Source organism: Micromys minutus (genome assembly GCF_963924665.1).
Source record: "Micromys minutus genome assembly, chromosome: 22".
NCBI lineage: Eukaryota > Metazoa > Chordata > Mammalia > Rodentia > Muridae > Micromys > Micromys minutus.
Genome location: NC_137957.1, coordinates 38570875 through 38589014, shown reverse-complemented (window position 1 = coordinate 38589014; position 18140 = coordinate 38570875). Strand labels below are relative to the sequence as shown.

The following is an 18140-nucleotide window of genomic DNA, read 5'->3' as shown; positions in this document are numbered from 1 at the left end:
GACAATGTGTCACTATACCACAACAGTGATTTGATCTTTGATAAATCTCCAACCTGCTAGAATATTTTTACAACCAACAATCATCTCCAAGTCTCTCTAGATCTCAGCTTTTTGTGGTGCTTATAAAACAATTTCCAGGCTCTTAGCATTAAAGAAACATCTGCAAGTTATCTTTGTTCACTATTAATAAATGTGCATTTATTAACAGGCAATTCTTTTCTTCCTATGAAATGCACTGGTTGCTCATTATATAATATTCTGTCATCATGTGCAAGGGCCACATGTCATTCTCCTCAGGAGCGTTCATGTTTAATGGCTGCATGGAAGGATTATCGAATGGAAGAAACATTTTTTTTTTGTTTTTTTAAGACAGGGTTTCTGTGTGTGCTGCCCTTGAACTTACTCTGTAGACCAGGCTGGCCTCTAACTCAGAGATCAGCTGCCTTTGCCTCCCAAGTGCTGGGACTAAAGGCATGATCTGCCCCGCCTGGCTATGAAACATTGTTCTATAAAACATCAAATACAGACATAAAAATAGTTTTACATGTTTGAGTGCTAGATTTAAGTGAGGAAAAACATAATAAGAGCTAAAACTTGTTAAATATTTGCCTACATGCCAAGTACCATCTCATGAAGTCCACATGAATGTCCTCGGTGATTTACAACACTGAGTGGGCAACATTTGACAGAGACAGGGTGATATCTCAAGGATATAACTTGCCCAAGGTCACATGGCCATGATTAGAACCTAAAGCAGCCTGGCCCCATGGCCCACACCCTAAACTACAACACAGTATCCTAAGAATAAGGTCATGAACCTGTTGATTAGCCAAGAAAATAAACAGCAAGCTAAGTAATTAAAACAACATGTGACAAGTCACAAGAAACCATAGGGCACTGTGGGAGCAGAATAAGGATATGGCCTGTACAGATACTAGCTAAACAGCATGGATGTCTAGGTCAGTGGGTGACAATCTTGTTTACCTTTGTTTACATATACATATATATGTATATATACATATATATGTATATGTATATATATATATATATGTACACACACACACACACATACACAAAGGATCAAAAAGAGCAAGTAGCAAAATTCCTGAGATGTAAACCATGCTCTAAGGAGAAACTGTTGAAAAAGCTAGTTGTGGATTCTTTTGTGCTTCATAACATTGAAATGTTCCCTTTCCCCGTAAGCACCAACTCAGGAAAAAAAAAAAAAAAAAAAAAAAAAACTGTTGTGAAACTGACATTGTTTTGACAGAAAGGAGCTTGTGGTTTTGTTTTTAAAGGCTGTATTTAATATAATATAGCAGGAAGCAAGCTGTTCAGCTTCAAATGTGTCGCCAAAGAGGCAACAGTATTGTCAGTGACCGGTGACAGGTCTTCAAGACTGGGAAGTCAGAAAAGCCGAGAGTAGCTTTGATTTTATACAATCTGTGCTCCGAGTTCATTCGGAATTCGAAGAAGAAACAGACTGTGGGGGTAAATATGTGGGGGAGAAAATGGCTTGACTGTGGTCATTGACTGAGCTGCAAGGCAAAACCAGCTAGTTGCTTTAATTCACCCTTGAGAGGGCTCACAAGGGGCAATGACACAAGATTCGAGACACAAGATGTGGAGGGAAATGTTTGTGCCGGTGGTGAGCATGGAGAAAGGAGCAAAGAAGAGAGATGCGCGGGGAAGGTTCTAGTGAGATGGTCCCTGAGCATTGCTTTCTGGCCTCTCTTTGCCAGTCCAGTCCTGCTACTGATTCTCATGGCTGAGCAGCTACTGGGAGAGGAGGAAAGAGGGTCCTAGCAGATTACAGATGACAACAGAGAGAGCAACAACCAGGTTTCCGCTCTCTGTGCAAACAGGACCCCAAGAAACAGAGTAGGAAAGACTTATGTCAAAGGTCAGAGATGGTACCCTAAGGAGACCCTGAATGTTCTCTGTGGAACTCTCTGCGAGTTCCAGAGAAGAGTAACTGTGGCTGGCTGCTTCCCGGATTTCCTAGGAGAGATCAGACAACAGACAGAGAGTCCTCTGAACTCCTGAACTCAAAAATGCCAGCCGTTCGTCATTTCCCTTGGAGCCTCATTGGGGAATTGAGACTGTTAAAGGTTGGTATGGAATCAAGCCATACAGGCAGAACCCGCTTCTCTGCGTACCTTTCCCTGCCTGGTGCTCAGATGCCCTGAGAGGAAACATGGACCATGGACCCCCATTCCTGACTTCCTCACTGGGTGGTGCACCAGTGGCACCCAGGTAACCAGAGAGGAGACCGGGAAGCACAGTGGTCATCCCAGGTCCCAGACCCTGCTCTCCCTCTCGGGTCTGGAGCATAGAACAGTGGCATACTGATGCCCCAAAGGGAAACACTGGACATGGACTCTGCCATCTCCTCTCCAAGCCTGTGAACTGGCAGGCCCCAATCACTGTTGGGGAAGAGGGACAGAACACAGCACTGCAGTATCAGAAGGGTACCAGGTACTTAAAGATGGGTGATTGTTTGCCTTTGTGTGTCTGTCCAGCTTTTCACAAGATTTAAACATATTACCATACTGAAAGCCAAAAGGAAAAGGTGGTCTCCACACTCAGAGGGAGATAACAGATGAGGGGAAGCAGGAATCCTGGGAAGCGGATACCACCTGAGAACCAGAGCAAGGCCAAGAGACTGGGCTATGAAGAGGGAGACTGTTCCCCTGGCACAGGAGTAAGGCACAGGACAGCCAGCTTAGTACGCAGGCTGATGAGAAAGGCTCCCTAAAAGGCCTCGCCTGCAGAGAGCAGTACATCTGTGTACCAGTTTTCACACTGCCTAAAACAACCACCGCACCTGGCGTTCCACGTGTTCTTAACATGCATCATGGTAGAACATGGGAATTGTCCTCAAAGACATCTTGCTTTATAAAAATACAAAGAATCTGACAGTCCCCACATTTATATGACATAGATTTATTGCTTAAAATGTTACAAACAAGATACTGGAGCTTTGGGGGAAAGCATGCCATTATCATCAACACATTAAGACAATGTTTCGTCCATGGGCATTGTTTTTAGAGATACGGGTGCATAACAGCATCAGTGATAACCAGCAGACATAAGACTGTTCTATATTCCTCTCTGAAATTTTTCTCAATTTGACATAAATGTAAAAATGTTTAAAATCCCAGTTGCAATTTAGAGAGAGAGAAAGCTGTTGTGTTATTTAGTAAAGAACTCATACCTTGTGCTTTTATGTTTTCTCAATAAAGTAAACTATGAAAATAATCTTGTTACAAATGACTGAACAACTGGATAAAACTCAATAGTCCAAAACAAATAGTTTCACATATTATAACTGCTATAATAAAGCTTATAAAATTAAGATCATCCATATACCATGAAGTCTAGCATGTGGTAAGTAACCAAAACCTGTTTGAGCATGCGGAGCCTGGGTTCCTGTCATACTGACCCTTAAGTTATGATGACTCACTTGAAAAATCAATTAAAAATTCCCACCAGTTACTCTAGGAAGGTAGATGTTTAGATGTCCTTACCAATTCTCAATTTTATTTTGGCCAGTAACATGACATGAGGAAGGTAGATATTCTTCAACGGCTGCAATGGATTTGCATAGTCAGCATCTGAGAGGGGGAATTCGATGGTCTCTCCAAAAGTTAACATCTGGGGAAGAAATACTGTAGTCAGTATGGGAGGAATGGAGGGAGAGAGGGAGGGAGGGAGGGAGGGAGGGAGGGAGAAAAAATGCAGAAAAGTGCATTTCCAAGTCTGTGGCTATCGGAAACATTCCCACCTGAGCAATAATAATTCTGTGAGCTTGATTCAGGAAAATTAATTTGTTCTCTTTTGAAGATGCTCTCTTGAATTTCTCAGCTTTTGTTAAGTCGTCCATCAAAATGAGGCTTTTTGCCAGGGTTAACCAAGATCTGGGAGAAAGGAATTCACTCCCTTCCAGCAAACTGATAATTTCCTATTGAGAAAAAAAGACTCTATTCGGGTTTCCCTGTTCATTGATGAGCTGTGGCCGGCCATGGTGCCAAGTACACACTCCCTGGGGCTGAGAAGCCCCTCCTTTTGATTCAACTGGGATTTTTCCCTAAGCACAGGTACAAACACTACCCTGTCTCCCTTACCTGAAGCTTTCTTAAGATGTCTGCCTTAAGGTGCTTTTCCTGAAGGCCCAGGATCACGGCTTGCATTAGGAACTCGGCCAGAACCTCCGTGTCGTTGGCACTCTTAGCCTCTGTGCATGCTTCATCGATAAGGCTCAGACAGTCCGTCAGCTCACTCTCTAATGCAGACAGGCATGATCGAGGTGCATGCGGAAGCAGGAATAAACTGGTGTATAATGTCCCCAAATGACGGAAGAGTATGAGGACATTAAAGGGGAAATGGATAGATGACATGAAACACAGACTTGGGGTTTAGTCCAAATGCTAGAAAAGCCGTGTTATTGCATGAGATGATTTGATTTGGAAGGTGGACAGACACATGGAAATGGGTAGGTACCCAACTAGACAGCTATCAGTCACTGTGGAAACTACTCTTTACACAGGCCAAGCTGTATCTAAGACTATGTCTTCTGTCTCTTTCTGTCTGACAATGATCCCAATAGTGGGTAAGGTATCTCCATCTTCCAGGGAGGAAGGGGAGATGCAGAGGCATGAGAGACTGAGTGGAAGGTCAGCAATGGAACCCCATGCTGTTGGCTCGTGAGCTCTATGCATAGACACCTTCCTGAGACCTAGGAGAATGTATTTTAATCTCTCTCTCTCTCTGTCTGTCTCTCTGTCTCTGTCTCTGTCTCTCTCTGTTTCTCTCTCTGTCTCTCTCTCTCTCTCTCTCTCTCTCTCTCTCTCTCTCTCTCTAATTAAATCAGTAACATATGTACCTATGTACCACTTGCTCTGGTACAGAGGACGGTAAGGAATCACTGTTTTTGTTTAACAACCTGTGTTTGAAATTCCGGAAAGAGAGCAAGCTAGGAAGTTGTGAGCCTTATCACTGGCATACCTCTATAAAAGGCTGGCTGTCCCTTAAGTCGAAAGGACCATACCAGAACGCAGAAAGTACCTTTCATGATGCCAATACCACGAATCTGTGCAATGAACGCAGTCACCAGCATCAAGCGGCACCTCAGCCAAAGGTGAACACTGAAGTATTCCCGGGAGTTCAGGGAAATGGGGTCTAAAAAGACACCCCCGCTGTCATCTTTACTTTCTGTGGTCTGAACAACGTTAAAAGATGAGGTTATCCTCCCATTGGACAATGTCAATGTTCTAGTCCACTGCTAAGCATGAGCAAAGTGCCCAACAGCATTTCACAGTATCATGTTTTAAATTAAGAAGTTATTGTTGAACATTCTATAAACCACAAGATGGAAGTGAAAGAAACAAGAGAAGCCATCTGCTATTCCAAAATTCTCTATTAATATTTTACATCACATTTTGGTCCATCTTTTCTCTTTATATTTCCACTCTACTGACCAACCTGATCCCACAGAGATCCCAGGGTCTAAACCACCATCCAAAGAGTATGCATGGACAGACCCATGGCTCCAACTGCCTACGTATCAGAGGATGGCCTTGTTGGGCATCAATGGGAGGAGAAGCCCTTGGTCATGTCAAGGCTCAATGCCCCAGGGTAGGGAAATTGTCAGGATGGGGAGGTGAAAGAGGGTGGGTGGGTACGGAGGTGAGAGGGAATGGGTAGGTGGGTGGGGGAGCACCCTCATAGAAACAGGGGGAGGGGGGGTGGGATAGGGCATTTCTGGAGGGGAAACTGGGAAAGGGGATAACATTTGAAATGTAAATAAAAATATCTAATTAAAAACTAGACAGCTTTGCATGGAACTAGAGAGATGGTTCAGAGGACAGTTAGCTGGCTGGGTGTGGGATGGGTGATTGCATTAGAATAAAATCCCAAGCAAGGCTCTGTGTAACAGATATTTATATACAGACTCCTAAGCAATTTGATGTTGTTAAGTTATGCGGCCTTACTAGGTCTAGTGACAGCTAGGTCAGGCACACATTAGAGCCCCATGTATGCATTGGGAAGGCTAAGTGTGAGGAATCCCAGCTGGAAAAGAGCGTGAGTAGCTCGCCCTGTCTAGGTAATAGGGTCAAGAGTGGGAGGAAAGTGGGTCTTGGGAAATCTTTCTGCTGGTGGGGCCATCTCCAGACTCCTTGCAATGACCCATCTGCTCGTGTCTTTTGGTGATGGCTGTATCTACCCTCAAACTGCTCACAGATGAGATCACAAAACTTTTGAAAAGGTCATAAGGGGCCCTTCTTCATAAAAAGCATAAATGGGATTTCCATGCAGACACTTTGACCCTAATGTCGCTGTTACTTGGACGCTCCCCTTGTGCGTCACCCACAGAGCCGATCAATGGCCTACTGGCCCTTCGCTATGGTGACGCAAATGGTACCATGTGTCTTGGAAGAATGCTAAAGTCATACGTACAGAAGTATCAGGAGAGGTGGGGCTGCATGATTCTTCGGGCAGTCTCTTTTTAAAAACCATCGAATCTTGGAGAAGCTTCAGCGTGTAATATATGATGGCGGTACTGAAAGCAAGGGAGGGTTTGACAGTTACCAGTGCCAGAATTTGCGGGTTATTTCATAACTCTCTACTCCCTATGAAAATGTCCACACTCCCAGCCACCCTCAAAGGGTAACCAGGCTTCTCCTTTCTCTGTCTCACAGTGTTGGAGCCCTGGTCCTCTCTTTTCCTCATCACGACACTTAATCACAGCACAGAATTCTAGACCCATAAGTCCAGTCACAGAGGCATGACAATAATAATAATAATAACAGTAACAACAACAGCAATAATGATAATAATAATAATAATAATAGTAATAATAAACAACTATAAAGTTCCTTTCAATAAAAAGAAATGGATCAAAGAATAAATAACCAATGTTTCCATCATTTAAAACAGATCAAAGGCAGAGTTTCCGATTCTGCCCCCAGCTGCAAAACTTACTCCATTCCAAGACCTCAGTCATTACCAAGGCTCTCTGTCTCCTCAGTGCACACGGTTCAACCCATCAAGTCTGTCAGTTTAGCCCACAGCCTATGACCACTGTCCGAGAGCCCCTCATCTCTCTACCCCATTTGCCTCTGTCCAGGACAGTGTTACCTCCAGGATGGAGGACCAAGGTAGGTTCCTAGCTCATCTCTCTCACCCTCACCCATAGTGGCTACAGAAAACTCCTCAAGATGTCTGGCTTTTACCAGAGGCTTCATTGGACTCTGGTCAGTACATGTCCTTCTTTGGGTTAGGGTTACGAAGATTTCTGGTCTAGCACATAGCTGGCTTCAACCATGCTAGTGGATGCTCATATGAGAGCCAGCCTTTGTCCGTGGGTTCTCTGAATGTGTGCTATACAGGCTCAATTTCCAGACTGTATTTTAAGAGCATTTTTGTTGTTTGGCAAATATGTTGCCTTGTGGGTGGAAAGCACTCTGTTGGCACCAACCATGGAGCCAGAATGTTTCCCCTTCTTCCCATAATTCACATCTTAGGAAACAGATGACTGGCATCCACCACCTGTCAGATGCCATATTTTGTCATTTTTGTGAGTTAAGTCACTTACTGTACCACACAAAAGTACTGTGAGTTCAAGATGGGTACTATTACTTACTCAATTTATGGGGTAGAAAATGGATGTCCAGAAGTATTAAGGTGTCCAAAGTCTCTGTCTCTGTCTGTCTGTCTGTCTGTCTGTCTGTCTGTCTCTCTCTCTCTCTCTCTCTCTCTCTCTCTCTCTCTCTCTCTCTCTCCATCCTCTCCCATCCCTCTCACTTTCTCTCCCCCTCCTCCTTCCCCTGTCTTTCCTTCCACCACTACTCTCCCTCCTCTTTCCCTCCCTCTTTCCCCTTGTCTTTTCCTCCCTCCCTCTCTCCCTCCCCCTTTCCTCTTTCCCTTTCCTTTGTTCCCCTGCCCTCCTTCCTCCTCCCTCTTTCTGTTTCTTTTCTTCCTTCCTTCTCCCTCCCTCTCCCTTCATCTTCCCTCCTCTCCCTCCCTCTCCCTTCATCTTCCCTCCTCTCCCTCCCCATCCCCCCTTCCCTTTCTCTTTCCTTCCCTCCCTCTCTCCAGCTCCTCATTCTGACCAGTTTGGTAGCATTGGATCCTGCTGTGGTGTCATGATCATTCCTATCAGTGTCACTGCTGACTGCATTTGTCATCGGTATCAGAGGTCCTCTTGGTCCTGCCAAGGTTCTTCCCTTGCATTCTACCTAGCATAGTAGTTTCACACACCTGATATTTTTCTCTTTACCTTTGGTCATTTTATTTATAAAAATGGTGGGCCTCTTTCTGCTATGTGGGTTACACTCTAGGCTCGTATTTATTGCTTTGAGTGGCAGACTTCAGTGGGACACTGTTATCCTTCCCTTCTAGGTCCGATGGCCTTCATGAAGTTCCACGGTCCTGGCTCATTAGCCAAGGCACCTGGCTTCAGGCATGAGCACAGGACAAATCAAAGCAATTCAGATAAATCTGGCACATAGTCTGAAAGAGGTGGGCATTCCTGAGGCATCTAACCTGGACTCACTGAGCCCCCAGCCCAGCCTCTGCCTGTCCCTTTCTGCTCTGCTAAGTCATTCAGAAAATTGCCTCTTTTGTTTAAGTTGCATCAAGTTGGGATTCTGTTGCTTGAAAATAAACAACACTAAAAGATACATATAATCTCAGTGATTATACATGTGTGTCAAAATACATTTTGATAATGATGATCTGTGTGGGGGGTGTGCACAGATACCAAGGCATGCATGCGAGTTTAGAGGCCAGCTCTGCGGAGTCGGTTCTCTCCTTCTGCCTTTAAGTGGATTCTCGGGCTACACTTAAATTGCCAAGCTTTCACAGCAAGTATTTTTATTGGCTGGACCATCTCACCAGCTCGATACTATGCAAGTTTCTTTATTGGCTGAACCATCTCGCCAGCCCTATACTATGCAAGTATTTTTATTGGCTGGACCATCTTGCCAGCCCAATACTAGGCAAGTTTCTTCTATAATTTTATAACTGCTGACTCCTCTTTCCCTTTTATATTGTTTTGTGTCTTTGTTACCGTATAATTTTTGATCCTCCATACTAATTTGGAAAAAAAAATGCATATTCTGGCTTAGATTTTAACAGCAGTGACTTTTAATGATTTCAAAAACATCTTTACTAATCTATTTTTTAAAACATAACTTCTCTATTTGTCACAGGGGAACAATGAAGCAAGCTATGCAAGGTGAAGGATTTTCTACATTAATTGTGCTTTTTCTTCTGTGCCTGCTCAGTAGCTGGATCTTATATAACATCCCTAGCTCCTTGCTAACTGCCTTTATGATCCATCAGGTTTTTTTCAACACTTGCACTCAGTTAGACCCAGTTTATTATTGGTGCTGTGCGCAGACCCACTGCCAAGCCAACTACTAGCTATTTTAACAGAATGACTCCCCCAACCTCCAGGTTTATAACATTTCTCTCTCACTGGCTACATTATTTCTTCAGCCTCATCCTTGGTGCACCTGGCCAATATTTGGTTGATGAGCTCTTTCTGAGTTAAGCTATTTGGAGGAAGGACAATCAGTTCTTCTTCCTCTGCTGGGCCCTGCTTGGAATTGGGGATGTCTTCAGACCATTTTCATCTACAGGTACCTTCTGAAAATAAATTTACCCAAATCTAATTATTAATAAACTTAGTCTTTAGTACTTTGCATTTTTTGTGTCTTTATGAATCCTTTCGATGAGAAATTGAAAGAAGAGACTGTGGACGAAGAGTATTGGCTGCTCTTGCAAAGGACCTGGTGCCAGTACCCAGTATTCCCACTGGCTAAATGCAGCTCCAGGGGGCCTAGTGCCCCCTTTGGCCTCCATGAGCACTGCATGCACATGTTGTTCATAAATGCATTCAGGCAAAACACACACACACACAGAGAGAGAGAGAGAGAGAGAGAGAGAGAGAGAGAGAGAGAGAGAGAGAAAGACAGAGACAGAGAGACAGAGAGACAGAGAAAGGAGCAACTATCAGAAACTATGGAATGGAATCCTTTGATGGAGAGTTGTACCAAAGGCTTTACACTTGACCTTTCTTTGCAAAGGGATGAAAATTTTCCCAGTGTTTGTAGACTGGTTACAGTTTCCAGTTTTTGAGAAAAGGTGTGTAGGATTGAACTGCACCTTTTAACACCAGTAGCTTTTGATTCATTTTTTCCAGTGAATATAAGTAAAACTGGTATGACCTATTTATTATATTTATAAGTACAGTTTGTGTCTGCAGGGTTTTTTTTTCTCCCCCTGGTGCTTGGTGGTCACACCTAGGCCTTGCCCCCTCCAATCCAATGCTCTGCCACTGAATACAGCTTCTTTCCCAGGGCACTGCACCCTCCAGGCCAGCAACCTTTTACTGAAGCAGCATCCACCTCCCCAGCTCTGGTTGAAAGCATTTCTTACACACACAAACATTAAAATATTTTACAGATTAAATCAGTTGACAGTTTTCTTTGAACTCAATTCTAATTTGATAAGGTTTTGGAACTTTAGCTATTTAATTATGTTTCCTTCTGTTGTTAATGAAAGCTTTTAAATTCATCTTGTATAGCTTAATTTTCAGGAATTTGTACACATGGGGAAAGAGTTCAAGGCCCACCTGTGTCATGCTTTAGCTGTGTGATCTTGAGAAATGCAATTATCAATCTCTTTATAAAATGAGAAAGATAACAGTTCCAACCACATCAAAATGAATGATTTTGATGATTAAATTAGGATTCATTTGTTAGGAAATACCTGCTGGGTATCTGCTTTGAGGCAGGAAGAAATCTAGGAGCCATGGATACAGCAGTAAACAATACAAATCAAATCCCCCACTCACCAAGGCTGACATTCGACTACAGTGGGATGTCCTTAGCAAACACAGGACAGCTATCAGCATCGTTGGTTTATTGATTTGGCAAGAAAAGCAGTAGAGGCCAAATTGATTTCTTTTCTTTTCTTTTTTACTAAATTGTTAAGCAGCTTCCCAATCTTTTAGCAATTATTGAATATTAAACTCTCAAGAGTTTGCTGGTCCATTAAAACATTGGCGACATTTGTTGACTACTTCCTAAGGTGTTGTTTGTGATTACTGCTACTGCTTTTTGTTTAAAATGAACAAAAACAAGGAAGAAGAGAACAGCCCAACTGAGTCTCAGTTCATAGGCACTCCTGCTACAGTCCCTTGATGAAGGGTAAACACTTTAGGGCCCCCTGTTGCTACAGAAAAGCTTCACAGGCTGGTGCTTCACAACTATACCAGCCTGGAAGAAGATAGTGATGTCCCCTTCCCTGGAGTCTTCCAATTCCAAAGCCTGGGTTCTGATATAAAGAGAAATGATACAAGTTTTGGCATATTGGTGACAAAGGAATCATGTAAAACATAGGTCATACCAACATGTCATAACCCACTTGCTACTGTGTAGTTGGTTAAGGTATGTTTTTCCTGTTGCCATAACAACATACCTGCAACTGAGAATAAAAGTGTACTTTAGTTCATTGTTCTAGAGCAGCAGTTCTCAACCTGTGGGTCAAGCAACCCTTTCACAGGGGTAGCATATCAGATATCCTGCCATTCAGATGCTTATATTACCACTCATGATGGTAGCAATATTACAATTATGAAGTAGCCATGAAATAACACAACATGAGAAATTGTACTAAAGGGTCCCAGCATTAGGAAGGGTGAGAGCCACTGGTTTAGAGGCTGATGCCATCACTTGGTGAGGGCTTCCTACTGCTTTATAACATAGTCAAGTATAACACAGCAAGACAAAGTAAGCCTGAACCTGCTCAGACTTGTTTCTTACAAAGCCACCAATGCCAGCAATTAGGACACTACCCTCTTGACACCCTCTCTCAAAGGAGAATAGATTGGTAAATTTCTTCTTGCTGTGATAAAACACCTTCACGGGGTTTATCTTGGCTTACAGTTGCACCGGGATCCATTCCATCATGGAGGGAAAGGTGGCAATGGCCACAGGAACAAGGCTGATCCATTGTCATCCACATGTACAAAGCAAAGAGATCACATAGGAAGTGGAGCAAGGATATAAAATGTCACAGCCCACCTCCAATGACACACTTCCTCCAGCAAAAGTTCCGCCTCCTAAAGGTTCCATAATCCCCACAAAAGGCAGAACCAACTAGAGACCCGGTGTTCAAACACAGGAGCCTGTAAAGGACATTCCTCACTCAGGCCACCACAGAGAGACATTGTTAGCATATGCCTCCAAGAGTTACACTTCTAAGACATGAATTCAAGGGACAGCCATTTAAGCAACAGCAGCTACGCAGTGGAGAATTTCAAGTTCCTCCACTTTGGCAGGCTGAGGAGTCCAGAAATGTGGCTCCTTCTAATGTCTCAAATCCCAAGAGGTATTGTTTTTGTCATAAAATCAAAAGGCTTTAATGTTTTCCCTTTCAGGCCATGAATTAAATACAAAGAAAAATAGGAATGAACATTTGCTTAAACAACATAAAAGGGATGGCGCCTTGAAAGAGTGTGCAGAAGGAGAATCACACTGTGGAAAGCTTTGATCCCATTTATTTCTTATTAACATTCATGACAAAAACGGTCAGTCTATTCTCATGAAATCTCTACAGCTCACTCTATCCATCACCCCAGGGAAAGCGCCCTTCAGTTTCCTTGACACACGATTTTATTAGAAGTATCAGGAAATGTCAGGCATCATTTGGAAACGGGGCTGTCCAGCACTCTCAGCAGTACCCCCAACAGAAGCTCCTGGAGCGGGGGTCAAGTTCACAAAAGAGAAACTCACTCATCTTGACAGTAACCTTTCTCAAAAGGAAGACTCTGCTCCCAAGAGGCAACAGCACCAACATTTCTGCAGGTTTGTCCCAGGGGCCACATTCACGTGTTTAAGACAGGAGTGTCCCGATATGCTGGCACAGAGTTGGTATATGTCTACCACACATCTGCCAAGTCTTCAGATTAAAGCTGTACTATGACAGCCTTTTCCTGGACATCTTACAATTTTTCATTCTCATCACTTTCTCATTAAAGGAGGGGGTCTCATTCTGCCATCCTCTACACCAAAAGAAAAAGGAATACATAAGGACAAATAAAGGAGAAAGATAATGACCAAAAGTGTGTGTGTGTGTGTGTGTGTGTGTGTGTGTGTGTGTGTATGTGTATGTGGGGGGTATGTATGAGTGCATGTTAATGAGTATTTATGTGTGCATTCACTTGTGCACACATGCATGTGGAGGTCAAAGGTCAATGCCACTTGTCTTCAGCTATTGCTTCTCTAACCTTATTGAGACAAGTGCTCTCGCTGAACGTGAGCCTCACTGATTGGCTAGGCTCCGGAGAATCCTGCTGTACCTTTTCATCCCCACTCTAACATGGACAGATGTTACTGGTACATCTTGCAGGGTTTTTCACTTGGATCCTGGAGACCTCAGCTCAGGTCCTCCATGCTGGGGCAGCAAGCACTCTGCCATTTGAGCCACTGCCCAGCTCCAAGTGGCCTCTTTAGATAACTACAAACATTTTTCTTTGCTAGTTTCTCAAATGTCTGTAGCCATGCAGAACGTTGTACCACACACTTACAAAGGTTTTCTATGTTAAAACCAGTTGGTCTGCTCTGTTCACAAAGATTTTGAAACACAGAGCACTTACCATCTGGAAAATAAGTTATAAAAATACAAGCATTATTTAAATACTAAATTATATAACTATGCATTATTTTCATGAATATTATCACTCATGTCACCAAGTCCTCAGGTTCATGTGACAAATCCAGATTCCCCCAAAAATTCAATTGTTCCTATGAAAGCTCAAATTCTGTCATAGGCAGCAGATACTAACAGATCTGTTCCTAGAAGCAGCATGTTTGCTTTTTCAAGAAAATGTCTGCCACACTTCCAGACTCAAACAGATACAGTCTGTCAGTTGTTTTTCAAATAAAGATGGTCTCCTACAAAAAGAGCATCTTGTTCAACTCTCAGTTCCATCACCCATGTGTTCCTCCTCAAGACAGCCATCAGCAGTGGAGCACTACAGAGACATCCAGAAAAATGGTCCATTGAAGATTCTACCAGCTTGGAAAAGTCCACACCGGAGGGTAGTGATTCCAAGTGCCACAGCTTCTACTACTCCTTCCTCAAGGGCTTTAGTAAAAGCAGCTGGCGTCTCTCTCTCTCTCTCTCTCTCTCTCTCTCTCTCTCTCTCTCTCTCTCTCTCTCTCTCTCTCTGTGTGTGTGTGTGTGTGTAAGCCTGTTCTCTCCCTCTAGCTTGTGGGTCCTAGGAATAGAACTTAGGTCTCCAGGCTTGGCCTGCAGTGCTCTTACCCTCTTTCCAGTCCCAGCTGGTTTTGTGTTTGTCTTTAATTGCCTGTGAGCAATATAAAAGACTCTAATGTCATAGTTTGTTCCCAGTTCCTCAGTTCACGCTGAGGGGTCAGGGGTTTTACAGTTGCTTTGGCAGCACCAATGAGTAGGACAGCGAATCTGGTGACCGTGTGTTGGGTCTAACATAGAAATGCCCCCACCCCCAAAAGGTCTCCGATGCTCCCAATCGTCTTCACGCTATGCCCTGTGAGCCCCGGCTTGCATAGCCAGCTGACGGCTTTTCATGACTGCTTAGAAAGTAGCCATCATTCCGTGTCTAGACTAAAATCCATATCCAACTCATACATAAGCCAAATGTGAATCTGCTGAGCATGCCACTAGGGAGACATTATAGAGAGACCACGGCGGGCTCCCGGAATCTCAACTATGTCTCAAGAGAACCAGACAAGGGACCTGGTTTGTTTTATGCCGCCTGCTGGGTGGTGGCAGTCGGGGGAAGGCTTCCTATGTGCATGCTCTGAAGCATCCCTCCTGCAGCAAAGAGGCAAGTAACTAACCATAGAAGGGAAGTGGGGGGATCCTGGGAGTCAGCAGTGAGCATAAAAACTGACTCATATGCTCCCTGACAACCGCAAAACCATTATTTCTTTACCTCTTTAAATGGTGGGAATTAAATCCAGAGCTTTAGGCATGGTACACAGCAGTCTACCACTCAACTGCATTAAGCCAGAAGTACACTCTTCCTCTTTCCCCCACCCCAAGTTCTCCAAGGCACTGAATATGCAGCTGACTTACTTGCTATGTTTTTTTTAACAACTTTATTTTTAAAAAACAGAGATAAATGTACAGACTTTAAAAGCATTTTTGCATAAAACTTTATGAATATATTTTGGTCAGTACTTGATTTTTTTTTTTTTTTAAGGTTTGATAGCATGCATTGAAATCTTACTAGTTACAATGAGCATAAAGTACATGTAAAACAAAATGTTAACATGGGAATAGTCAAAGTTTTCTTGGTGTGTAAAGATTAAACATAATCATTTTTAAATACCAAGAATTGCCACAAGGCTATATCTTAGCTCTTAAATTATTAATGATTTAAGGTCTAGGTGTACCACACTCTAAAAGAGTGCTATACACTTTTTTTTTTCTAAGAAGGACTGAGGCTTCCACTTTTGGCCTTTCTTTTTTTTTTTTTTTTTTTTTTTTTTTTTTTAAGTTTCATATGATCTGTGAGTTGTTTCAGAGCTTTCTGGGGCTAGTATCCAATTATCAGTGACTGCATATTGTGTCTGTTCTTTTGTGATACTATGTTTAAGGTGTATCTATAACACTGACCTATCATCCTCAGAGTCTGGAATCTAACATAGTGTCAATGCTCAAAAACATTTTCAGCAAATGATACAAGCATATGTGTCTTCAAGCAACCACTGTGTGTCTGAGGACTTCATGGGTCTGATGGGTTTATCACCAGTTTTGGGACACTGACAGAATGTTTCTGCAACTGTGAAGAGTTGCTATACTCACTCATGCTGTTTTATACATGGCTGCACGCACGCACGCACACACCAGAGCCTTTACACCATCAGTCTCTAGACCAAAGCAGCATAGTGAGCTAGCTAATGGAAGAATCAATGACCAGGGTGAATGAGAGCTTTGCCACAACTATGAGCCTCTAAATAATCAGCTTCTTAGATGGTCCAGCCCCTAACAGTGTCTTGGACAGTTTAACACAGCACAGTTCAGATGATGCCACTTTTGAAAAAAACAGAGCTCCTTTGTCTCATTTTTATTTTAGTACATGTAACACACACACACATGTGCATGTGTGTGCATGCATTCATGTTTAGTAGTGGCTGAAGATGACGTAAGAGGCCAAAAGAGGACACTAGATCCTCCACCCCCACCCCCATAGCTGGGTTATGGATAGTTGTGAGTCACCCCATTTGGGTGTTCTGAAAAAGCTAACCACTTAGCCATCTCTCCAGCCCCCTTTCACATATTTTTATTTAGTGTTTAAGGCAAAAAAAAAAAAAAAAAAAAAAAAACCCTCCAAGGCCTTTATGTATAAATAAATAAATAAACTATAAAAAATTTAGTTTCTATCTCAATTAATCAAAAGTTAAGCACTATTAATTTGTTAATTTTATATATGATTTTAAATACCCTGACTAGTCTGCTTAATAAAAGAATCCCTTTGTAGAAAGCTGATGTGTTTTATGTAAGATGAATTTTAAAACCCCATGAATAATTAAAATCAAGCACTCCAATATGGACCCAGAACTTTCTGAAACTTCCATGAATTGTCAGCAAAGGAGAATGGGTGCCTTCCCACCACCCCAAATGACAGAGCATTGGGGCTCTGGAAGTTGGGGACCAGAAGAGTGAGGGGTGAGAAGCCAAAGGGTTGAGAGCATGAAGGGGATGAGGGTTGAGGAGGAGGGGTGTGGGAAGATGAGGAATGGAGAGGGACGAGGGGGAGGATGGGGAAGTGAGGGAATGCAGGGGGGGGAGAGGATAGGATGCAGGGAGAAGGGAATAGGGGAGGGGAAAGGAGGAGGGAACTGAGGAGGGGATGGGGGAGTACTTTTCCCCTTCCAGGAGACTCACCCATATGCTGGCCGGTATCTCTGCAGGGAAATTGCTGCCAAGTGCAGCCTGGCCTCCACCATGATCTCCAGCTCCGAAACAGAAGACATACAGAGGGGCTTGTGGCATTGGTTCTCTGTCTCAGACAACAGGGAGTTGACTTTGTCCTCAGCCTCCATCAGTAAAATGGACTAAAGAAAGAACACCACACCATTGACACCAACTCTGAGATAAGAGCCCACCCTTGGCAAATAGTTTTTTGTTGTGTGTGTTCAGAGCTGGAACAGCAGTTGGGAGATGTGGCAGTCAGTCCCAAAGCGATGGAGAAGAGGCACAAAAAGAAGACTGTGGCATCAGGTGTAGACTTGACAAAAGTGCCGTTGGACCTCTCTCTTCACCACGGTCCTGTACAGTTCTGTGGAGTCACCATCGACATGGACTAGTCAACATTAAAACATTGCCCCCTGGGGACAGTACAGACGGATGTGCCTCGGAGCCTCTTGCCATATGCTTATCGGGTGATCGATATTTTCCTTGCGTTAACGTGTGTTTATACTAAAGACATGCTATACCACATACACTTCATTAACTCTGAACTCACAGACAAAAGAACTGTGTCGCTCGTGTCTGAATGAAATGTATGTACTGCAACTATTTTCTCTGTAAGGCACATCACAAGTACGAGACACCGTTTTCATTTTCTGCGTGAGGGACATTTCTAAACAACAAGAATCATGGACAACAGAAACGCATGGCGGGCGAGGAAGTACAGTACAGTTTGGGGGTCACTAACACAAAAACTCTGAAGCTGAAACACTGAAGCGCTGACAGGAGTGCTGCCTCTGACCCAGGAACTCTTTCTTTAGTCCATTTTGCTGATGGAGGCTGAGGTCAAACAAGGTCAGCTCCCTGTTTTCTGAGACAGAGAACCTGATGTTTTTAAATGTTTGGATTAGGGATGTTCTTCCATGTTCAAGCAGAGAAGTCTATACAAATATAACCCCCCCACACACACACACACACACATACCAAGAATCTGAAGAATCTGATAAGGGCCATTCAACTTGTCCTGACAGACCAGTGAAGGGTAGAAGAAGGAAACCAAATAAATGCTAGTGCAGAACCAAATTCAGCATGGTTGGCCCTGTGCATGCTGGGGGTAGTTAGCTTATATTCAAATTTCCTGTGATTCGATTTTCTTGACATACTGA

The 18140-nt window shown here is 43.3% G+C and overlaps 1 protein-coding gene across 1 annotated transcript in view; it reads right to left on the bottom strand.

The window, feature by feature from the left end:
* CFAP54 (cilia and flagella associated protein 54) overlaps positions 1 to 18140 on the bottom strand; it is a gene marked incomplete at both ends in the record, with an annotated part of 273781 nt that overhangs the window by 85999 nt on the left and 169642 nt on the right. Inside the window, 6 exons of the mRNA XM_080935383.1 lie at positions 3531 to 3657; positions 3788 to 3964; positions 4128 to 4285; positions 5068 to 5221; positions 6460 to 6562; positions 16951 to 17120. Coding sequence (XP_080791509.1) covers positions 3531 to 3657; positions 3788 to 3964; positions 4128 to 4285; positions 5068 to 5221; positions 6460 to 6562; positions 16951 to 17120 — 889 coding nt within the window. The remainder of the gene's footprint in view (positions 1 to 3530; positions 3658 to 3787; positions 3965 to 4127; positions 4286 to 5067; positions 5222 to 6459; positions 6563 to 16950; positions 17121 to 18140) is intronic.